The following is a 25364-nucleotide window of genomic DNA, read 5'->3' as shown; positions in this document are numbered from 1 at the left end:
GTGGGTCCCCAGAGTTTGTCCCACTCCTTCCTTTGGTATAAAGTAGGAACCCCTGATTACAGGACTTTAGATTTTACCTGGACTAAACTCTGCTACAGAAACCAAGTAAGTCGACGATCTGCACGACGCTGGATGACTGAAGAATCTCCCTTGGAGTAAAGAAGTTACTCCCCTGCAAGGCAGGCACCTAAAAGCATCTGACCCGTTTGCATCTCCCGAGCTCCTGATGACTCCGAAGATTTCTGCAACACAGGAGATGGGTTCCCGAGGTCTCGGAGGTTGATCTGCGCTCTCAGCAATTCTGAGGCCCTTATCCCTCGTGGGGACCGTGCAACCTGAACCCCTGTGCCCCGCGTACTTTTGCAGCAGCATATGCTTTTTGGCAATCCCTGAGGCTGTGCCTTGGGATAATTGTGGTCCTGACCCCGAGCAGTATTTCCACCGAAGATTTCCGGCCTACACTCCACGAGTGTTCCGTGGGCTGGTATTTCGAGATTTAGCTCGAGGTCCCTTTGCGATCCCTGGTCCGTTGGCCTGTGAGTCCCTGTGAAGGTAACTTGGACTTTCCTGGTTGCTACAGACGTGCCCTGACTCTCCATAGCTTGGAGAGTCCCCAGGACCTTGCTGGTCCTCACCGAAGCATCTTTCCTCTGCCCGCATGGGTTGCAGTTGAGCACACGAACCAACAAGATCGGATAAACATACAGAGTAAGCAGATTTGGCAGAGAGACAACGCACTGATAAGAAGAGGTCCACAACATCCTCAGGATTTCAAGTTGCTCTGCTTAATTCTCAGGCTCTCCCTGACTGGGAGAGCCGGTCCGCTCGTAGAGGTAGCCCAGGCAGGATGGAACACAGGGATAAGCAAATTAATAATCCCTCTGCAGCCAGTCCACCACGACAAAGATAATCTGTGCATGGCCCGGTAGCAACTTCCTCAGTACATGAGGATTCAGTGGGATGGAATAGAATGCAGAGTAAAAGATTCCACCTCAGAGGAAAAGCATTTCCCAGGGCTCCCTTCGACAGAAAGTGGAGGGCACAGAAAAACTGGCAATGCTTGTTCATGCAAGAGGGGAAAATGTCCACCAGAGGGCAGAAAAATGTCTTGAACCACCTACAACTGAAGTCACCACTAGGGTTGGCAAGATGGGATCAACTGAGTTCATCGGCCTTCATGTTCGAGTAATCAGTCACACGGTTGAGCCTTGAAAGCCTGAGCATAAGCGCACAATCTCACTGCCTCCCGACAGAGGACGCGAGACCGTTGTAGGAAGGTGGAATCTGACTGCATGGTTACCCCCACTTTTTTCCTGGTGTTTTGCTGGTTTTTGACACGTCTGACTGGGATCCTGGTAATCAGGACCCCAGTGTATCTACTTTCTCCCTAAATAGGATTGCATGTACTTAAGGGTACCCCAGAATCCAATCTGGAGTGTACCTAATCAGTCCCTAGTATATGGTATACTATGAACCCAGAGCATAGGTACCACAGAGGCCTCCCAGGGGCTGCAGCATCTATTGTGCCACCCTTGAGAGACTATTCAAAATGAAACCACAGGTCTGCTACAGCAGCCTGTGTAAGGTGGTGCATGCACCACTTACTTGCATATAGGTTCACTATATCTATTCTATATCACTGCACATATAAACCTATCAGCCACCCCTATTGCAGGTCTTATCAAGCCTGAAGGCAGGGTGCTGGGTTTTATGTGAGAGCCCCTCTGCAGCCTTCGGAACCTATTTTCCGGGGTGGTCTGTGATGCAGCCAACCATATATACTTAAGTGCATTACAACCTCGCGGTAAATGCTAACTTTAAAACGGCTGCTTAGAAACAGGTTGTGTTTGGTGTCAAACACCTTGGAATTATACCTCTACACCAGTAACTGGTATGGGAGGTATAATTCCTCCCTTGTAGATCCACAACTGTGGGTCACCGGGCTACCCGGTACCAGCTTTCTCGACCTGGGCATCACAAAATGGATGCTGCCAGCCACAGACGAGTCTGCCCTCCTGCTGCTGAGCCAAGCTCGAGCAGGGGAAGGCTTGACAATAGGTTTCCTGTCACAGGGAGGTGTGACCACCTCCCAGACAGGCTTTAGTGTATTGGGGCTGGGTGGGTGCACTCAGAGTGCTTTGAAGTCTGCACTGGGAGCATATTTGGAGTCCCTGTGCATAGTCCAGCTCAAACCGGTTGCAGGAGCCATTTGCTCCTGCGCTGGCGCGAAACTGGACAAAGGACATGGGTGTAGCCACCCCTCGGTCCTGACCCTCCCATAGGTGGGTCCCCAGAGTTTGTCCCACCCCTTCCTTGGGTATAAAGTAGGAACCCCTGATTACAGGACTTTAGATTTTACCTGGACTAAACTCTGCTACAGAAACCAAGTACTTCAACGATCTGCACGACGCTGGATGACTGAAGAATCTCCCTTGGAGTAAAGGAGTTACTCCCCTGCAAGGCAGGCACCTAAAAGCATCTGACCCGTTTGCATCGTCCGAGCTCCTGAGGACTCCTAAGATTTCTGCAACACAGGAGGTGGGTTCCCGAAGTCTCGGAGGTTGATCAGCAATTCTGAAGTCCTTATCCCTCGTGGGGACCGTGCAACCTGAACCACTGTGCCCCGAAAACTTTTGCAGCAGCATATGCTTTTTGGCAATCCCTGAGGCTGTGCTTTGGGCTACTTGTAGTCCTGACCCGAGCAGTATTTCCACCAAAGATTTCCGGCCTACACTCCACGAGTGTTCCGTGGGCTGGTATTTCGGGATTCAGCTCGAGGTCCCTTCGCGATCCCTGGTCCGTTGGCCTGTGGGTCCCTGTGAAGGTAACCGACTTTCCTGGTTGCTACAGACGTGCCCTGACTCTCCATAGCTTGGAGAGTCCCCAGGACCTTGCTGATCCTCACCGAAGCATCTTTCCTCTGCCCGCATGGGTTGCAGTTGCCAAGGCTTGTTGGTGTTCAATCCGGACACTTAAATTTCCCCCCCCCCCCCCCCAGCACTCGACATCTTCATGGGACAGCTCACCTCTGGACTTTGGTCGTCGTAATCTCCTGGTCCACGTGGCTGCAGAGTCAAGCTTCACCTCTTTTCACCTGAAACACCAGACATCGGTGGGCATTCGTCTATCGTGCCCATGGTCACTGAAGTGACCCAGACTCTGTACCCTCTGCTTTCAGGTTCTTCTCACCTCGGATCCAGGCTTGGATCACACTGGACATTTTTCATCTTCACGGCAGCAGCACTTTTCCACATTACGTCATTGAAAACAACTAAGGTTTCCGACATCACTGGACTCCTATGCACCCGGCTCCTCTGGGACAGGTAACACGGGTATCTCGGTACTCTCAAGGGTGCTGGCCTTAGAACCTTCTATGTTTAATTGGGTTTGCTTAAAGTCCTCTCCGAAGTGTACTTAATCTTTAAAATTCCAACTGCGACTTTCTCATAGGATTGTATGGAGCTTGCGCCTGTGTTCACAGACTGCACCCGTCCTCCGTGGGTCCCCTGTGTCACTACCTTGGGTGGTTTCTTGGGGTCCCAGGGATTCTACATGCTCTAGGCACTGTGTCTAGTCAAGTCGTGGTGGTTATACCACTCTTAGTATATGGTTCAGTCTCCCCCTGGAGCCCACTGTGTATTGTGCGATTTACTGTGGTTCTAGTGATTTAATATTGTGTGCTTTGTTCCCTAATCTCATAAAGCGGTTAGTAGAGAGTGTTTAGTAATAAATACATATATTTTATATTCTTGTGTGGTTCTCCTTGGTCATTCAGGAGGTTCTAATCTGGTAAAACAGGCTGCTTTACATTCCTTCGAGACTTAGCCGGAAGGCTGCTCTCCACAGCTACCACTAGGATTGCTTTCAATAAATGTTGTCTTTAACCCAATCAATAAGGGTTGTTTGGACTGGTAGAAGGTGCCCACTTTAACTAGTGGACAGCATATACTAGGCCAACTTCTCACAACTGTGATGCCCAGATTGTTGAGATGCCACTCACACCATGAAGACCTGAACCAATAGACTGCAGATTCAAGGGAAAATGCTGTCAACACCAGTCACACTGCCCACAGTTTGAGCAGCAAGTTGATATGACACCTCTGCTCTACTGGAAACCGAAGTCCTCAGATCTCCAAGGCCTCAAATGAGCACCCCACCAGAGAGAAGAGGTATCAGTCACCAACATAGCCACAGCTGGAGTGCAAAAAACTCACAGAAGTGAGGTTTCCAGCCATCGCTCAACCCTAAATATCGACTGCTGCCTCTGGATATATCCAGATGGCGCCCGCCAGGCCACCCCAGTTTTCAGTGCACTGGATGGAAAGGCGCACTAAATGGCATGCATGTGCCAACAAGCACAAGTGACCAGAAAGATAAATATGCCAGAAGGCCAAAAAAACATCAGAATCAGAACAGTAGCCCCTGCTAAAACATTGGAATCATATCCTGAATCTCCCAAATCCTCAGGGGGTGCAGGATGGTCCTCTGAGATATTCAGCTCTGCCCCAATGAACAGGAGGTGCTGAGAGCGGTACAAGTGAGAATTGGGGACGTTGATGGAGAATTCCAAGTTGAATAGCAGTAACACTGTGTAATTCAGATGGTCCAAACTAGCTGTGGTGAGCCACCAACAACCAGTCGTCCAGCTACAAGAATAAGTCCATACCTGTCCTGCGGAGATGTGCTACTACCACTGACATCACCTTGGTATAAGCTTGTGATGCAGATGTCAAGCCTAACGAGAAGACAGGAAACTGGTGGTGGGTGGATCCCAATACAAAAAAGCTGTGAGACTGCAGGATTGGTATGTGAAATTATGCATCCAGCAAATTAAATCTTCAAAAGAGACAGCATCTTGAAATTTCCTTGAGGCGGAAGGTATTCAAGACCAGGGGAGGGGGGCACGGGTGTGGAGGGAGGGGTAAATAGGAACTCCGGCTTAGTCTTTTTTGGGAACAAGAAGTAAAGAGAGCATCATTCCCTCTCGATCTAATGCTCCAGAGCTCCGTCCAAAAGGACTTGCTTAGCAGTGTTGATAACTTTTACTGTAGGATATAAGCCTGCTCCTCTGCACTACTTGAGGGTGGGGCGATTGGAGAAGAGAACGTCTAGAAAAGGAGAGCAGTAGCCTTATTCTACTTTCTGTAGGACCCAGTGGTCGATCACAACGAATTCCAAACATGGCAGGTGGTTGAGTCAGCTCCCCCCCCCCCCCATGGCCGCATTTGCTCATTCACAAGTGACCTAAGGTGGTTTCACGGATGGAGTGGGGGAGGAAGAAGGGTGCTACTGTTCCCCCCTCATGACAAACTCTGAACCCACCATGCCCCCTGAACTGGAACAGATATTGGTTCGGCTGTAGTACAGGTTGCAAGGAGCTCCCCTGGAAAGCCCACTAAACTTGCCATTTTCCAAGTGAAATGGACAGGAAGAGGTATTCAACCTCAGGGATCAAGCTGGAGCCATCAACAGGCATGTCGAGCAGGTTAGTTTTGAAGTCCCTGACAATTCGGTGGAATGTAACCAGGTATATCTGCAGATGGCAAAGGAGGAACTCATTAAACTTGCCACCCAATCTATGTTGTTCATACCCCAAACTCTGTATTTGCTAAACTGCATTCTGCCATATGCAAATTACCTCGTTAAATGGTCCTGCAAGTGATCTGGCAAATTTGGCACAACCATCCGTGCCATTTCCTACTGCGCATAGGCGTAATACACTATGAGACCGGTCACATCAAACTAGTGGCGGAAGACCTGTGATGCCTGTGTGAAAGCAGTAACTTGTGCAAGGTCAGCTTTGGGAGCTGGGAACTCCGCGTAGGCCGGAGTTGTCCCAGGGCCCACGGAGGGCACTGGAGTTTGTTTCAGGGCGACAAACTAGGTCCTGGTCAAAGAAACCCAAACTGGGGATTCGTGTCATCAGTTGAGACAACTACTGCTCCTCCAATGCTTCTTTATCCGTTTTTCAACATTTTGGATGATTTACTGGTCAACAGAGCGGGTGGAGCTTGAGCAGGACCTGGGTCTGTACAGACATGGAGCCCAGCGTTCGTCATGCACCAGTGCCATGAACATCTTGGTCTCCTGTTATTTGATGACTTTGGCATGCCATGAGGTTTGCATGTGGATTAATGCTTTGGCTCCAGACACCACAAGCATACCTTGTGAGGGCCTGAAATGAACATTTGCTTGTGGCACAGGATTAACACAGCGTAAACCCTGATTGGGGGGGGGGGGGGGGGGGGAGGGGATTCAATATCCTGCCAGCTCTGCAGATAATGAATGTTGAAGTTAAAAGTGTTTCCTGGAGGAGTTGGTGCAGGGTAGCACTTCTATACCTATATGACTCCAAGGAATATCCTGTCCAGGATGGTACCGAGCGTTGAGACAGGGTCAAGAACCACCTACTGGCAATAGCAGTTTCAACTTTTAAGGGTCCAGTCTGGCACCTGGGAGATTCAAGAGGTGAAGAACCTCCTTGTAGAAGTAGGGATCAGAATTATAAACATAGCCATAGGACTGATAACTAAGTCCAGAAAACCTGAAGATAACTTCTGTTCTGGTGTTCGATTAGAGTTGAGAAGTCCAGAACGTTATGGTAACAAGTCCAGAGAAAGAAGATCCAATCAAACCACTCCCTGAGCATCAAAATGACAATCCTACTTGAACATACCAACTGTGGGATTTTATAGTGGACCCAATCATTAAATCTCTGAATAATGAAGGGAAAAAGACAAACAGCCTCAGAGTACAGATGGCTAGTGTATTTTATGTCCGGCTCTAACTAAGCCACATGACTGGGCCACAGAACATCACACCTAAGTTCTCAGCACAAACCAGATCAGCTTCTAAAATTGTCAAATGTGCACCATCTACAAGCACTAATGTTGCACAGAAAAATAGGGATTCACTTGTAGTCAAACAATCCACATCATTAAAAAAATGGTCGATTTGTCAGGGGCCTTCTGCTCAAGGGAACATTCCACAGAGGAGAGGGTGGAGGAGGGGGGGGGGGGAGGGGAGAAAGAGCACTGCATGCAATGGCTGAGCTTAAGGAGATGCACACTTCCAAGCACTACATGTATATTAGGGTGGCACTCTACCAGATGCTCAAAGAGAATGTTTTTCTCAGTCCCACCCTTTGCCACTCTTCCAAAACTCTACCCCCACTCTCTCCCATCCAAAGGGTGTAAACTCCTACCTCTTAAGTGCCGAGATGTTCTTGAGCTGCCGAGTGGGCTTGGGCAGGCACTTGTCCTCGAGGAAGCCCTCATTGTCCAGCAGTTGCCTCATGGCGATTGTGGCCAGTTGCTCCATGAGCTTGAACGTCTCGTTGATGTTTAAAAACATGGAGAAATAGAGTTCACTGTCACGGGTGCGCACCTTAATGCATTCTGGGAAAAGCATTGTGGCATTCTTATCCAGCTGGGTGACATCCAGCCACTGAACAACCAGGGTCACTGCAGAGGCAAGAATGTAGAGGGTGAAAGAAAGAAGAAACACAGAAACCATGATTACAGCCAGTTGACGTGCGTGAGAAGTGTGAGGGAAAAGCTCTTCAATGGGACTGTGAGAAAGGACAGGCTGGAAACCCCCGCCCTCCACACCATAACTGCAGCAGCAGATGGTCAACCAATGCTGCTAGCTCCAACAACCACCCGCCCCGGAACACTTCAATTTTTGTTTTATAAGGTCTTAATAAGAGCATCTCAATAAAATCAACATTCCTCTTGAAAGTATACTCCACGTTCTAACTTGCCAATTACATTTTAATCAATTTACATCTTTTTTTATTTTTTTTATTTTTATTGTGCAGAGAAAAAGGGTACAAGCACGGGCCTACAACCTCCTAGGCCGGCCGCTAGTATGCAGAAATGGTCAAGCAGTTCAAAAACAATGACTGGCCCACAGGGGCTCCGCTAAATGACAGGCGATCAGGCTGCACATAAAGGAAGTCAGGATACACCCTTTTTACATAACTATCAACAAAAATAAAGAAAAACAAAAAGCAAGGCGAAAAACATGAAAAGGACGTCTAACCACAGCAGAGGAACTCCACATAGGACCACCCTAGGGAGGTCAATAAAAAGGGGGTCCGAGAGGGAGGGGGGGCCACGGGAAAACCAAATCTATACTCAGATGAACAAATTGAGCAAGGAACCCTCAAGGATCAGGGGGACAAGATAACATCAGACGTATTCACCGGGGGGGGGGGGGGGGGGGGGGGGGGGGAGAACAGATAGTCCCTCGATACACATTCCACTGACCCCAGATTCTACCCCACGCCCCCGGTTTACCACGAGCCACATACACAGTCTTCTCCCTGAACATGCACCAGTCCATGTTCTCCTTCCAGACGGACACGGTGGGAGGCCGTTGGGAACCCCAAAGCTGCGCAATATCTCTTTGCGATCATGTTCCCAAGGGCCGCCCACCGAGCCTGGGCCGCATTATAGTCATTGGGCTCCCACACATTCAGAACACATCGGCGCACCTCCGGCAGCAAAGCAACCCCAGTGACTCGTTTCATAACATCATGCACCCGGCGCCAATATTCCGCCACCTCGCGGCACTCCCAGAGGATGTGGAGAAAGGTGGCACTGAGCCCGCAGCCACGCTTGCAGAGCCAGTCGTCAGAAAACCCCATCGAGACCAAACTGGGACCCGTCACATAGACACGATGGAGGATCTTAAGCTGGACCAGACGGAGACGGGCCGGGATGGCGACCTCCTTAGGGGATGACAGCGCAGACTGCCAGTCCTCGTCGTCCAACTCAACCCCATCTCCCGTCCATGCCTCCCGAAGACGCACCAAGAGATCAGCCCGATTATTTATTAGCTTTTTATAAATCAGGGAGATAGTACTGTCGGGGACGTGTCCGTCGAGTATACGGTCCTCGAGAGGCGAAGAGACAGGGACCGTGGTCCCCTCCCCAAAGACCGAGAGCAGGGCGTGCCGAACCTGGGCATAGCGGAAGAACTCCCTGTCACTAAGCTCGTACTCGCTCTGAAGCGCCGCGAAGGATTTAACCGCGCCTTTAACCCATAGGTCCCCCACTCTGCTAATGCCGATTGTATCCCAGTGCTCAAAGCCTTTCGTTGTCCAGAGGCTTCCCAAGCGCTCTGAGGCGAATAGAGGAGTAGCACACGTTAACCGCTCACTCCAGCCCACAGCTACATTTGCCGCCTTCCACACACGTACCGCAATCCTAGTAGGGCCCGTGAGGGTTCCTCCGGCAGATCGAGAGTAGAGCGCTCTGTTATAGTTACCGCCGGGAAGCAGGAATTTATCCATCTCATATGCCGGGTTCGAGCCAGGAGCGTACGTAGCATGGTTAATGGCAGACAGCTGGGAGGCCCAATAGTACCTTCTAATGTCGGGAAGCGCGATGCCCCCGTCATACCAGGGAAGAGTCAGCTTTGCCAAAGCGATACGCGCACGACCGTCCCAAACCAGTCTCCTCTGCAAACGCTCCACCTCCCCAAAGTAGGCCGCTGGAATGATATCGAAGGAGTTCTGGAGTGCGTAAAGAAATCTGGGAAGGGACATCATTTTAAACAGTGCTGCGCGACCAAGTGGAGACAAGGGCAACCTACACCACCGAGCCGTATCCGCCCTCAAACGCCGGAGGGGAGACAGGAGATTCTGCTCGTAGCGGACCGCCGGATCCAACGAAACGTATACCCCCAAGTATTTAAAGCCGGATTGAGATGTTTGGACCGGAAGCCGAGGCGGCAAGAGAGGAAGGCCACCGGAGATAGGGTACACGCAAGATTTGGACCAGTTAATTATCAAACCCGAATTTCTCCCGAAGGAAGTAAGGTCATCAAAAAGCACAGTGAGCGACTTCCGCGGCGAGGTGAGGTGAGGTACAGAAGAATATCATCTGCGTACAACGAGACCCGATCCTCGAAGCCCGGGGCCCACCGGATCCCTCTGATCGAGGGCTCCCAGCGGAGCCAGGCGGCGAGCGGTTCCAAGGCGAGAGCAAAGAGCAGAGGGGACAACGGGCACCCCTGCCTAGTACCCCTCCCGAGAGCGAAGGGCCGAGAAACCCGCCCATTGACAACAACCTGAGCCATTGGACCAGCATAGAGGAGCTTCACCCAACTAATAAATCCCTCCCCAAAGCCAAACTTAGCCAATACGGCCCAAAGGAATGGCCACTCGATGGTATCAAAGGCCATCGTGGCGTCTAAGGAAACCAATATGGCCGGTTCAGAGAAGTACTCCGCCCTAGCGAGGACGCCATGTAGACGCCGCAAGTTGAGAGCGGTATTACGATGAGGGATAAAGCCGCATTGATCCGGATGTATCAAATCACATATAACTCTCAGCAAGCGATTAGCGAGGACCTTGGCAAGGATTTTCGGTTCGGCATTTAGTAGGGAAATAGGCCTATATGAGGCACAGCGGTCACGTGGCTTACCGTCCTTGGGAATAACAACTATAGTAGCCAGACGCTGGTCGTCGGGAAGGGAACCCCGCTCGAGCGACTCCAGAAACATACGACGGAGGAAGGGCGCGATTTTATCCGGGCGTAGTTTATACAGTTCAATCGGCAGTCCGTTGGGGCCCATCGCCTTGCCAGAGCGAAGTTTAACGAATCGCGGTAGCAATCTCGTCGACTGACAGGGAGGCATCCATCTGCTCACGGTCCTCGACGGATAGGCCGGGCAAAGCAATATCCCGCAGCAAGAGACGAGAGTCATCCTCATCTCTATCAGACACCGGGGAATACACCGCCCGGAGGTGGTCAGCAAAACACTCCACAATCTCACCAGGGTCAGTCACACACACTTCATCCGAAACCCGAAGCTCCGGGACCACACGATTCACTCTCTCCTTCTTATCCAACCAAGCAATCAGTTTACCCGCCTTGTCCCCGGCATCATACAACCTACCCTGTTGCTCCCTATACATGATCTTGGCAGCGTCAGTGACGAGAGACTTATATTCAAACTGCTTCAAGCTGAGGGCATGAAGCCCATCCTGAGTGACACCCGTCTCCAAGGCTGCCTCCAGCCCCGATATTTCAGTCTCCAGCTTCACCACCGCCTCAGTCTTAACCCTCTTAGCCTCCACTATCTGGGATAGGGCATGCCCGCGGAGTACTGTTTTAAAGGCTTCCCACAGGGACACTGAGGACAACACCGACCCCTCATTCTCGAGAAAATACTGATCAATCGACTTAACAAGGCTATCACGAATCTTGGGGTCTCGCAAGTACCAAGGGTTAATAGGGGCGATCCGCCCAGCGGACCGCATCCCGGCGTCGAAAAGCAACCACAGTGGGGAATGATCAGAGATACCCCGGGCCAAGTGCTTTACCTCTCGAATCCGGGCAGTCTGGGCCGCGGGCATAAGAAAATAATCCAATCTGGAGAGACTCCCATGGGCCCCAGAGTGAAATGTGTACTGACACTGTGTCGGATGCATTAACCTCCAACAATCCACCAGACCGAAGGTATCCAAGAGTCCGCCGAGCCACGCCTGGGCAGCAGGGAGGGCCCTGGGCGGGTGGCGATCCAAATCACCCGAAACAACCGAATTAAAATCCCCACCCATAAGCAAAAGACTGTCAGGAAGCTCAAGCAGCATACGACCTAAGTCTGAGAAAGTGGAGTTCTGGAGGCCCGGGGGAACATAAACCGAAACCAACGAAAGGGACTGTCCCTCCCATCTCCCAGTCAGAGCCACATAGCGCCCTCTATCGTCTAGGACAACCCTGGTGATCTCTAGCGGAAGTGAAGATCGTAGGAGAATGCCCACCCCTCTAGAGCCAGTGGTGAAACCGGAATGGGCCACGAGTCGGTATCCCCCCCTGTTCATGGCATGACAAACATTACCAACCAAATGCGTCTCCTGTAAGAATACCACATCAGGAGTCAAACGACGCAAATACTGCAGCACAACACCCCGTTTGATACGATCCCCCAATCCGTTGACGTTCCAAGACATCAGTCTCAACCCATCCCCCCCCATCCCCTCCAGTAGATCAAGGGTCCCCCAGCAGAAAGCGCGACACCTGAAACTGAAACAGAGCCAATACCTCGCCTTGAAAACAAAAAACACAAATCCAAACAACCCCTCCCACCCACCAAACCCCCCCCCCCAATTCAACTCCACCCACCCTGCACCCCTGCGGTCCAGAAAACCACCCCAACTTGCAGTGTGCCTGTCGCCCTAAAAACCCCATTCTACGAAAAGACCCCGGAGGAGGAAAGGGACCCGTCCCCGCCCGCCAACACAGATCAAAATGAAACAAAATGTACAAAAGAAGTAGAACCCAGCCGAACAAAACAAAATATCAAAGTCAAGGACCAAAAGTCACTCCGAAGGAGGCCCGCCACCCTCGGTACCACCAGAGGGCCCAGGCCGGTCACCCCGGTCCGGCAGAGAATCCAGCCAGGCACTCACGGTCGCAGGACAGTCAAAAAAGGTAGTCCGGTCTTCGTATTCTACCCGGAGCCTGGCAGGAAAAAGCATCGAGTACTTAAAACCCAGGTCCCGGAGACGGCGCTTCACCCCCTGGAAACCCATCCGCTGTTTCTGGACGAGTTGGGTGAAGTCCGGGAAAAAGTTAACGGATGAGTTCTCATATCTGACCGGGCCATGTACCCGTGAGGCCTGCAGAATCGCATCTCGGTCTCTGTAGTGAAAAAGTTTTGCGACAATAGGCCTCGGGGGAGCTCCCGGTCGCGGCCGACCGCCTGGGACTCGATGGGCCCGCTCCACGGCAAAGAACTTACTCAGGCCAGCGGGGGCAAGCTGTTTGAGGATGAGTTCCTCAACCATAAGATCCACCGGGAGATTGTCGGAGGTCTCCGGAACACCTATGACGCGGATGTTATTGCGTCGAGCCCGTCCCTCGAAGTCCTCCAGCCGCCGGGACATCAGGTCGTTGGCCGACTTGAGGTCGCCGAGAGCAATCTGCAGGTCCGACACCTCCGTACCAAGGGTGGACGTCCGCAAATCCAGCGATTGAACCCTCTCATTGGTCTTAGAGAGATCCGCCCGAATTAGCGTAACATCAATGGCCACCGTGTCGATTTTACGGGCCAAGGCCTCGTACTGCTGAGCGATGGTCTCCTTGATGCCGTTAATGGCGCCCATGATGTCCTGCAGTGACAAATCCGGAGGGGCGGACGGAACACCCTCAGCGTCATCCGGGAGAACACCGGCCGTCCCAGGGGACCCCCTACCATGAGTGTAGCGGTCCATGTTGTTGGTCTGGACCGGTCCCCCACGCAGGGATGTCTTGCTCTTACGCCTCTCGGGATCCCCTCTGCCTCCCATGTGGAACCACGCTCGCCGAAGTGGACCACTGAGCAAGCGTCAAAGTGGCACAGGCGAAGCCGACACGAGCCGTACCAGGGACCGCAATGTGGCGGTGCGAGAGGATCAAAGTCAATGGGCACACTGGTTTCAGGCGGAGACAAAGGCACGAAGCGAAGGCCGAGTGAAAACCCAGCCGCACAAAGCAAATCCACTGTCCAGCCACTCAGAGATCCAAAAGTGAAACCGAAAGTGATGAGACGGCCGCTGGCACAGCCCCGATGCCGTTGTTGTTCAACTATGCCCCGGCTCCACAGTTCACCTTCGCACCGGGCACAGCCATCAGTTGGGCCTCAAAAGTTCAAACCACCATAGATCAGGTCTCCCAGGTCCGATTTGGTTTCTGAAAAGAGTTTAGGGTTCAGCCAACGTTCATCTTCCAGAATCCGTCAACCAAGTCAGGATAAAGTCAGGATAAGTTCCGAGGAGCAGCGAGGGTCCGGGGAGACCTGTGCTCACGCGACCATCTTGGATGCGTGCTAGGCTCCTCCTCCAATTTACATCTTTGAACACATTTTTATTGGTATTTTTTAATCCTGTTAAACCACAAAATTAAATAAAGCCTGCAAAGGCGATAAGAGCATGAAGGGTCTGCACAACATAAACGAGGAGACATACAGAGTGTTGTGACACAGCAAAGGTCACTGGCGGCGGGGGGAAAAAAAAATCACTGACATTTTTTTTATGGTATAGAATATTTAGTATTCAAAGGAACACTAAAGAGGACACCCTAGTCCTGTATTTCTCCTGAAGTTGAAAGTAAGGAGTTTATTCATATTTCCTTACATTCATTCAGCTGAATATTTCTTTGGGCCGGGAACCACTGGAGGGATCAGCATTTAACCTGCAGGTAAATGTCCAAATCCAGATCAGCTATTCAACGGCCCAAGGTCAATAAAATGAGAAACCCTGAGTTGGGTAACAATAACATTTATTCATCAAGCACAAATAAATTATTTTAATTTGGGGCTGGCACCACAAAAATGTTCACTACTGTGTGTGATGTTGTCAATTACACGTTCAATTGCCGTGTGCATCTTTTTGGCCTGGGTCACTCTTTTTGGTGAGTGTTGTAATTTACTTGCATGTTTCCTTGAAGATCCAATAGTACTTGTAGTTGTCGTAGCAACAGAATGTGAGTCTAATTAGTTCTAGGTTGAGACTGGCATTCTGACCGAGGAAGCGCTGAAGAACAGACCTGTCTGTGTCGGTGGTTGAATCTAATAAAGTCTGCTTTGGATTACCTTCACGATACTGGATTTATTACTGGCGACGAGCAGCTCTTGATTGGGGACAAGCTACAACCACTGATTCCCCTGCGAACCCAATTTTTTTCGTTTGGATAGACGGATTTCAAATCTAATGGATTTATTTCTTTAATGACATTCTCTCTTCTCCGATCGCAAATTGACAGCTGGTTAACTGGATCCACACACTACATGAAGAGCGAAGTTTTGTTACTGGTTTTTTTCCATGTACATTAAAGTAAGTAACCGTTCATTACTTACTTTCAAAATTTCCTCACGAGCATCTACGCGCGCTGCTGGCTCCAGGACTACCAATTTCATGCGGCGCATTCTTTCAAGTAGAACGCCTCTCCTTGGAATCTCACAGTGACGCTGACGCTCGCGTTACTTCATGCATTGCATCATAGAGCGTGGCGGCCATTTTGGATTGGGCTGCATTTCATATTTCGCGCACGGATTGGGCTGCATTCAACGTGCGATTAGGGAGAAACTGATTTTTTTTTCCCTTTCGGTCTTTTCCAATAACAGCGCGATACAGACACTTATAGTGATGACTGGCACATTTGTGACTGGGAAAGCTCTATTACGGTGAGACATTCATTTCATAACTGTTTTTTTTTGTTTTGTTGTTTTTCTTTTCCTTTGTGCTATATTATAAAGGAATTATATATATTATACAAACAGAATAAGAAATGGCCACCTCCACCAGCATGTCTCAACCTCCAGCATTTTTATCTGAGAAAGGTGAACCTATTCTTCCTTGGAAGAGGTGGAGGAACTTATTTGACTCCTATTTAGTGGGAATTGGGGGGGGGGGGGGGGGGGAGAGAACATTTTTCTGCTGTCAGGAAGCAAGCAATATTACTACATAATCTAGGTGTGGAAGGCAGAAACACTTATGAAAGCATGGACCACATAACCATTGGTAGTGGTGATGGTGAGCCAGCAGATGTGTATGAAATGTCCATGACAATGTTGGAACGATATTCTGGACCGCGAATCAACGTTGATTTAGAACGCCATAGAATCTATTTTGCTTCTCTAAAAACATTAGTACGTACGTGTGAATTTGGTGACTTGTCAGACTCTCTGGTGAGAGATCAACTCGTAAGGTGCACCAACAAGAGTACAAGGAAAGCTATTGTCTAAAAATCCCTCATTGTCAGAAGCAATTGCGATAGTAGAGAGAATTGAAAATACTTCTTCGCGGGTGAAAGAGATAAGGAAAGATCCTGAGGATTATAACCAAGCTCATAGTGATAACACAAAGAAAAGTCAAGAGTGTCCACTCCATGTCTGAGTGTGACACTGAAGGTGATTTCTCTGAGAGCATTGCCCAAGTGTCTTTGGGATCAAGGAATAAAAGTGTCTTGAAAAACACTCAATCACGCACCACCTGTAGCAAGGATATCCAATTGCGCAATGAACGTGATCCTCGACAACAACGTTCTTTTGATCGCGAGAGGAATAATAGTGATGTTCAGAGAGTGCGTTGTTACAGATGTGGAAGTTTTTCTCATTCATCCAGTTTTCCCAACTGTTATGCTAGGGAATCTGTATGTGTTAACAGTGGGATCAAGGGACATTATGCCCGGGTTTGCAAGTCTTCGAAGAAAGGCCGCAATGAGGAGAATCCTTCTGACACTATTCGCACTGAAGTCATTTCCAGTATTTCAGAAGATGAGAGCAAGGTGGATTCTGAAAAAACTGCCATGCCATTTTGCAACATTTCTGTTGATGCCAACAATTTCACTGTTATGGCTGACTCTGGCTCCCCATTCACACTAATTGGAAACAAGATTTTGGATGAAGTAGTTGGGCTGGAGAATGTGAAGTTGCAGCCTCCGGATATTTCTCCTTTTAGTTATGGAGGGTCTCATGTAGATATTGTGGGATATGTGACTGCAAGAATTGTATTTAAGCAGAGGGAGACCGTGGGAAAAGTTTATGTTGCTGTGCGGGGGGATAATCTTCTTGGCTGGAGGCATCAACGTGACTTAGGCATAATTTTAAATCCCAATGCCACAAACCCAGAAGATCAAGTCATGTTGATGGATTAAGTGTGTGAGAGTTTACGTGGAAAGATTTTATCGGTTGATGGGGTGGATGTTTGTGAAAAGTATTTCAAGGACTTTCCAGAGGTGTTCTCTGATACTCTTGGTTGTCTCAATGGCTTTGAGCATCGGATTATTTTAAAAGATTCAGCCAAGCCTTGTGTGCACAAAGTACGGAGAGTGCCAGATTTAATGGTCGAGCCATTAAAACTTGAACTGGAAAGATTGCTAAAATTGAAAGTGACTGAAGAAATTGAGGCTTCAGAGTGGCTATCTCCAGTGGTTTTGGCACCCAAGGATGGTGGATCTGCTGTGAGGATGTGTGTGGACTTGCGCGGATTGAATGAATGGATCGCCAACCTCTTCCAAATATTTCGGAATGCATAAGTTTGTTGAAGGGGGCTAAACGTTTTAGTGTGTTGGACTTCTCGTCCGCATATCATCAGGTCAAAGTTCACAAGGATTCCAGGCATTTGACATCTTTTGTTACTCCTTTGGGGCGTCTCAATCTTTAAGAATGCCTTTTGGATTAGCCTCGGCGGCGGCTTGTTTTCAAAGAATAATGAAGATGATACTTGGAGATCTTCCTAATGTCTTGTTTTTTCAAGACGATATTTTGGCCTATGGAAAATGTGAGAGTGAACATGAGAAGGTTTTGAGATCTGTCTTGTGTAAGTTGAGAGAGAGAGGCCTCACTGTTAAGAAAGATAAGTGTTGAATAGTGTTAAAGTCTGTAACTTATCTGGGACATGTTATTTCTGGTGAGGGTATACAACCCAAATTGCAGCTTGCCGAGAGCATAGTCAAGGCCCCTGCACCTCAAGACAAGGAACAAGTTAGGTCTTTTCTGGGCATGGTGTAGTTTAACTCTAAATTTGTGAGAGGGTTTCCCAGCGTAGTTGAGCCAATCAGAGTTTTATTAAAGAAAGGAGCGCATTTTGTTTGGACACCAGAATGTGAGAGAGCTTTTAATTTAGTCAAGTCCGAAATTGGAAGAATGTCTACTTTAGGTCATTTTGATACTGAACTGAAGACTATCCTTACGATTGATATCAGTCTCAAGGGATTGGGTGCAGTACTTTCAGGTGGAGGATGGGGAAGAGAAAGTTGTGGCCTTTGCCTCCAGGGCTCTTAGAGATGCAGAAGTCAACTATTCTTGCATTGAGAGAGAGGCGTTGAGTGTGTATTGGGCAATACAACACTTCAAATTCTCTTTATGGGGGGATTCCATTTGTGGTGAAGTCTGATCATCGCCCTCTTGTTCAAATTTTCTCAAGCCATCACAGTGATCACTTGACGACGAGGCTTAAGAGGTGGAGTGAAGGGCTACAGGAATTTAATTTTCGTGTGCACTATATTTCAGGTTTGAATAATAAGACAGCTGATTGTTTGTCTAGGTTGCCAGCAGTTGCTGAAAATCTGAGTGACGAGTTAGAGTGTGTGAATTGGGTGATGGAGGATTCGTTGTTAGAGGAGGAGTGGTTATCTTGTGCTGCTAAAGATAAAACTATTTATCTTTCTAAAAGACATTATAACCAAAGGTTGGCCAAGCTACAAGGATCTTGATGCAGCTGTGAAGTCATTTTGGAGTGTAAGGGATGACTTAACTTTTTGTGAAGGTAAATTGATGAGGGGTGATAGAATGGTTCCGCCTGACATTCTTAGAGATAAGGTAATGAATTTAGCCCATGAGGGACATCTCGGAAGAAGTTTCACAAAAGCACGGGTCAGAGAGGTACTGGTGGCCAGGAATGGATCGAATGGTAGAGGCTGTTGTCAAAGACTGTCATTTATGTGCCATCAATGACAAGTCTCATATGACCAGTCAAGTTCCCCTCTCGCCTGTAGATGTGCCGGATGCAGTTTGGACCAAGTTGGGGTTAGACATCATGGGTCCCTTTGAGTTAATGCCTCCCCAAGAAAGGTTCGTTGTTCTCTTAGTGGATTACACCTCAAAGTGGGTAGTTTCCAAGTGCATGAGTACAGTTAATTCGAAGTCCGTGATTGAATTCCTTAAAGATGTTTTTATTTCTGAAGGTGTTCCTAGATATTTAGTCACTGACAACGGGGTACAGTTCATCTCTCATGAGATGCATGATTTTCTTGAAGGTCTAGGCATAATTCATCAGAAGACTGCATCATATTCTCCACAAGCTAATGGTCTCACGGAGAGAATGAATAGAGTTGTCAAGAGTTGTGCTCAAAGGGCACTTGATTCTGGAGTTTCCTTTAGTAATGTGTTACGAAAAACTTGGTGGGCACATCGTACAGTTCCCAATGCAATTTCCCAAAAATCTCCGTTTGAAGCCTTAAGGGGGAGGTTAGCAGTTGCGAAATTAAATCCAGTTTGGCTTCCTGAGTGGAAAAGCAAGGGTGTGAGTGAGGATGTGAAGAGAAGTAGGCTCGCTGAGTATCAGCGGAGGTACAAATTGCGTTAGGATGACAAGAGGTCTGTGAAGAAAAGGAAGTGGAGTCTTGGTGATCGGGTTTGGGTGAAGAAAGTCAAACATTGTCATAAGGGTTGTCTGATCTTCTTGGCCCTTTTGTCATCATTGCAATTAAAGAAAATGTTGTAACTTTGGACAATGGCTGTACTTGGAGTATGTCTAGGTTGGTCAAATTTGTTGGTGCAGATCCTGGTACAGCCAATGCCCGCAGTTGTGTTTCTGTGGATAAGAATGGGAGTTATGAAAATTCAACTAGACTGAAGCATGTACCTTCGAAGTTCAAAGATTATGTTTTATATTAGTACTCTATAGTTTAATTTATCTTATGTTCTTGGTTGTTTATGTAGATTCTAGTAATAATGTACTTTCTCATTCAAGTTGTATATATTTATTCTTTAGTTGTACTGTAAGCTTCTTTATTTTGTTTGTAAAGGGGATGTGTTGTAATTTACTTGCATGTTTCCTTGAAGATCCAATAGTACTTGTAGTTGTCGTAGCATCAGAATGCGAGTCTCATGAGTTCTAGGTTGAGACTGGCATTCTGACCGAGGAAGTGCTGAAGAGCAGACCTGTCTGTGTTGGTGGTTGAATCTAATAAAGTCTGCTTTGGATTACCTTCACTATACTGGATTTATTAGTGAGTCTTTCGTTTTAAAGCAAATTTGGCTCATATTTTTTGCTTCCTAGCCTGTGAGCATGTCAAATACCCGACCAAGCATGTAAACACACAAACATGCTGTTCCAGGTCCCATAAATCATTTGGCTGGTGCTTCCTGTAGACATCAGCTCAATCAGTGTTTCTACAGAAGGTGGGAGGCCATTCAATGATCTTCAAAGCAACTGTGCTTCCTAAACATCAAACTGTAGATATAGGCCAATCAGAAAACAACAACCTAGGCAAGTGTGGTACTGTACATGGTGGCCATCTTGAAAAATGACTGCTTCAAAATCCCTCTTAAAAAAAGAGACACAAATTGCAGCCATAGTACAAGTTTATGTGCAGAAGATGGCCAATACTGCTGTGCTGGGAGTAGTCTCTTTTACAAGTTGAGATGCTCTTTATAAGGAATTCCAACTCCGGCTTGATTGTGTAGATAGTTTATTCAGAATAAGATAGGTAGTACAGAAGCCCCACTGGAACTTGCTCTGCTGCTCAAACGCTCATCCACCAACTCACCACACACGTTCCAACTTATTATCCATCAACATTCTCAGCACATCACACCACGCGCTGAGCAGCAAGATTAAGAGATAACATACAACACATCCCCCTTCTTTAAACAATAAAAACAAAAATTAAAGCTTGAGAGAATAAAGGTCAATAGAATGCATTTAAACAAAACATTGTTCATATCCATCAGCAGCTAACTCAACAACTAGAAAGCAACAGCTTGTACACTGCAGAAAAACAACATGAATTTGTTATGTACAATAATAATCTTCTTGCCAACTAGGCTTACAGATGATGCGTCCAGATAATCTTCTAGTTCCAGGTTTCCGTGCAATTAATGAATCTTCCGCAACATTTCCCTTACTAGCAACAGGACTAGAATTATCAGTTTTAGGAACATTAGAACAGCAGCCCTCGTTTACCCATAATTTGCGTCCGAGATCATTGCACAAAGTCACTTTTCTTAAGTTCCACCAACGTCCATCATTCAATTTCACACAATTACCACTAACTTTTAACACTTCCTTTGGTTTGGACCATCTTGACATCCCGCCTCTGGAAAAACCCTCTTGCGAAGTCCTTACCCAGTCACCAACATTGAATATTAGTGTATGTCTTTTAATTTTGTCATTGTGTCTCAATGCATACTTGCTCTGATAATCGCTCACCCTTTGCTCCAAAATCTCTCTAGGAACCAACTTTGAAGAATCCCTACGCATCGATGCTGGTGTGATTTTACTACACGCCATTCTCCCCTCGAGAAGACTGAAAGGAGTTTCTCGAGTAGCTGAATGTGGTGTATTACGGTAACTCCACAACAAACTCTTAATAGTGGACCTGCAATCTACACCCTCAGTTTCAGCTAACTGTATGCATTCTTTCAAAACACGATTGAATCTTTCCACCATCCCATCCTCGTCGCCACTTTTACAAGTTGAGATGCTCTTTATAAGGATTTCCATCTCCGGCTTGATTGTGTAGATAGTTTATTCAGAATAAGATAGGTAGTACAGAAGCCCCACTGGAACTTGCTCTGCTGCTCAAACGCTCATCCACCAACTCACCACACACGTTCCAACTGATTATCCATCAACATTCTCAGCAGATCACACCACACGCTGAGCAGCAAGATGAAGAGATAACATAACACTCTACATTAAAACAGGTCAATGGCTTGCATGCATTCTGCAGCAATGTGTGATTAACCTGCAAATCTTAAGCTAGGGTCCCACAGGTGCCAACTCACTCATTCGTCAATGAAAGGAATACTGCCTGGTAATAGTAACCATTATTTAAACAGCAAGAGAAATGTGTTACGTAATCGATAACAGATGCTGAAAAGAGTGTTACTTCAAAATAAATAATCTCTTGGAATGCATGTTGGAGTTTTTACCATTTGCTGCACTTCATTCTGTTAAAAGAATCCACTTCTATTATCACTGAATGTAATAGACAGTTGTCGACTCACGTGTGCACTATAATACACAAAGGTTGAACCAGTCACCACCACTGAGAATTTGGAGCGTGATGCACGAAGGTGTTAAAGTGGTGGTTGTCTCACCTTCTTTTCCGAGCAGGAAGGAGTAGAAGCAGAGATGGTTGACTGTCAGGTAAAGCCAGCCCTGTCGGGGAACCCGCCCCTTCCAGTAGCTGCAGGAGTAATAGTTGACCAGCTTCTCGACCTCTGGCATACCAAAGAGTTTGCGCATCTTCACCTCAGCCTCGCGGAACTTTCCTGGGTCCTCTTCATCCTTGGGTTGAATGTTCTTGTTCTCCTCTGCGATGATACCCTGTGAAGAGGAGTAGGCGAGTCAAAGGCTAATCAATGTGAGCTCCTCCCTGTAACTCTGTTTGAAACCAGGCTTTCAGAAAAGGCTTACAACCTAGTTATGTTAACTCTATAAAACTGTGCAGGTGCTTTCTATTCAGTAGGCTCCTGTTAGTGACTCTGTCAGCACTGAGTTCCGCCACAAATACTGTGAGCTTAAAGTAGATGTTTATTATGTTGGTCATATTTCTGAAATTATGTTTATGTGTTTATGTTTTGTAAAGTGCATGGCTTCCCGAGGGTTTCCCCGCGCTGGTGAGTGCTGTAGTGAGAATTGAGGCCCCATATGCATTAAAGGGGAAACAGACAGGTTTTGAGATTCTTCCTAAAGGAAAGCTCATTTTGCAGTGCTCCGAGGCTGCTTTGGTACCAAGTGTGCAAATGATCTTCCTCCCTATCTCATCCTTTTTACCCTGCTTGCACTGAGGAGATGTAGATGCGAGGATCTCAGGAATCTAGGTGGAGCATAAGTAGTTACCAACTCTGAGCATTACTGGACCCTTGTTATTTATGGCCCTGTGAGCAATACAAAGGGATTTAAACTTAATCCATGCCTCAATTGGAAGCAAATGCAGCTGTTTGAGGGATTCTCTTGCGGAAACATAACTAGGAACCCTCAGAAGGAGCCTTGCTGCCGCATTTTGCACGGTCTGAAGTCGCTTTATTAAAAAATTTGGGCACACCCACATAGAGAGTTGCCGTAGTCCAGATGGGAGACTGAGGGATTGAATGACGGTTTTCCTTAGATAGTCTAGGATCAAGATCAGTATCTCCCTGATCATACGGAGTATCGAGAAGCAGATGACAGACAATTTATTTGCTTGGTGGTCCTTTGCTAGGGATCTATCCAATCAGACTCCCAAATTTTTTATTGCAGGTTTGGGATCGGGGAGGGGGGAGGACACCTGGCCAGCTACTCAGGGGTCTATGTATGGCCTGGTTTCCTAGTTTCATTAGTTCGGTCTTATCACCATTTAGCTTTAGGCTGCAATTCGACATCCAGAGGCACAATTTATCTAAGCAGGGTGCCAATTGGTAATTTCCTAGATTAGGACCTTTTGTCAGAGAGACAACCAACTGGATGTCATCCGCATACGAGACTGCGGATAAGTCAAATTCCTGCACTCAAGTGGCAAGCTGGCGCACATCTATATTAAACAGCTTGTGGATGAGTGACAATCCCTGTGGGACACCACAAATGGTTGGTAAGCTATAGGGAGGCAGTCTTTGTCCATGACTTGATAACATCTGTTTTTCCAGATACGAAGTGAGCCAATCTAAAGCTTTATCCTGAATTACGACTTCCTGAAGTATGTCTTTTAAAATAGCATGATCCACGGTGTCAAATGCAGCGCTTACATCCAATGGTAAGATTGCCGCTGAGCCACCTTCATCTATTAGAACTTTGAGCTCCTCTATGACCACAAGAAGTGCTGCTTCGTGCTATGGTGGGCACGGAAGCCCATCTAGGTGGGGTGAAGAATGTTATTGTTTTCCAGAAAGTTTGCTAATGTCCAATTGACCGGTTTCTCTAGTAGTTTTCCTAGAAAAGGAATTAATTAGATAGGTCGCAGGTTAGCAAGTATTGCTGGATCTAGCTGGGCTTTTTTCAGTAAGGGTCTAATTACTGCATGCTTCCAATGATTAGGAACCAAGCCCACATCTAGTGAGTGATTAAGAAGCCCCATTAGTGAAGGTAGTATAAGATCTGTCACTTTGGATAAGATATGTGGAGGTGCAGGATCTAATGGAGATCCTGATTTGGTTGCCTTTATTAGGTTAAGGATTGTCTCTTCGTTAAGCTTAGGGAATTGTCCTAAAATTGGAGGTGGTGGTGATTCTCTGCCCTGGATTTCCTCCTCATGAGCAGGTTCGGATTTGCTCTGGAATTGGCCATAAATATCGGTATCTTTTTTGTGAAAGAAGGAAGCTATTTCGTTGCATCTTTCTTTTGTGGCATGGGGAAGGATGTTACTTTCATGTGGGGTGGACAGGGTTTTGACCACTCCAAATAGTTCCTTCGGGGAGTTTGAGGCCTGAGTAATTTTTTCCTCATAGAATTTGGCCTGCGCTTTCTTTATTTTGCTGTGATAGGATCTAAACAGTTGTGCAAGACCTGTGTAATGACAGTGAACGCATTCGGGCTACTCTTAGCTACGCATTCCAAATTCTAGGTCCGTTTTATCGGTCAAGCAACATGCATTTGATACCAAGGCTATGACTCCATCTGGGATATTTGTATGCTTTAAAAAGTCTTATCCATTCATTCACACAGCTATTCTTACAAATCTGAGACACGGATAACATTGATCAAATGGATAACAGTTTCTCTGAAGGAAACTAGAGTTATCCTGTAATTGAGTATGATTAAAGAATTCCAATACGTATACAAAGAATTTACACTCATAAGTACTGACATAAAAACTTTAGGGAGGGATGGCGTTATTTGCCAATACAGAATACAGAAGAGGGACCAGGCGGAGATGGAAAGTGTCTCCCCATGCCAAGCGGCTTAGTACTTGCAATGTTCTCTTGCTACTATCCCCTTCAAAAATCACCATATTCATTGCATCATTGTGACTCATTTATGGATTCTAGTCCATTTATTTTTCTTATTTGAAGTAAATTCAACCTTACACTTTAAAATGTTCAGGTCGAGCTTCTTCACTATGAAAAGCTTTCTATAAATTAGGCATCTATGCATTTTGAGCATGAGGACATTCTTTATCGGGAGATACAGTCTGTTTGGCAAACGTTCTAATGCTCTGTTATAAGGAAAGCTAGGCTTCAGTGCATTCACTTGTCACCATAGTTAGACGAGATGCAGTTAGCAACCATGCAGTTGAAAAAAAGGTGCTTTACTTACAGCAGGTTCATCAGAGGCACTTACTGGCCTACTGGTGCAAGGGAGGAACGGATGGGCAAGTGGCAGAGTGACCCAGGCTTTGAAGCCTGGCAGGTTCGAGGTTGCCTTGGGAGCAGATGTGTTGAGAGCACAGCCTGCTCCTCTTCTTCCTTGCCCGGCACCCAAGATGACGTATGTTAATGGCGATAGACTGTAGGAGCCATGCTTGCTTAATCTACTGTGGGCTCCAGAGTCTAAAGTCTTGTAGAACTCTGCGAGACATAAAAGGTGTGTTGTCTTCTGTGACAAAAGCTGGCCACTGTGGGTAGAGCAAGAAGCTCTGATAAAACAAGACTATCGCTAGCAGCTATTTTAGATCAGAGCCACAGAACATTTCTTGTACGAGGCAAGAACGTTTAAAGGTGGTTAT

The 25364-nt window shown here is 47.3% G+C and overlaps 1 protein-coding gene across 5 annotated transcripts in view; it reads right to left on the bottom strand.

Annotated features, from left to right (window-relative positions):
• Positions 1–25364, bottom strand: part of TBC1D9B (TBC1 domain family member 9B) — a 194201-nt gene that overhangs the window by 114178 nt on the left and 54659 nt on the right. For all 5 annotated transcript variants that reach the window (XM_085617747.1, XM_085617748.1, XM_085617749.1 and 2 more), the window contains 2 exons: positions 21823–22051; positions 7205–7463 (listed from right to left, as the gene is read on the bottom strand). In XM_085617747.1, the coding sequence (XP_085473873.1) occupies positions 7205–7463; positions 21823–22051 (488 nt within the window). The remainder of the gene's footprint in view (positions 1–7204; positions 7464–21822; positions 22052–25364) is intronic.

The sequence above is a fragment of the Triturus cristatus genome, chromosome 7, assembly GCF_964204655.1.
Source record: "Triturus cristatus chromosome 7, aTriCri1.1, whole genome shotgun sequence".
In the NCBI taxonomy this organism is placed as follows: domain Eukaryota; kingdom Metazoa; phylum Chordata; class Amphibia; order Caudata; family Salamandridae; genus Triturus; species Triturus cristatus.
This window is presented reverse-complemented; position numbering and strand designations above follow the sequence as displayed.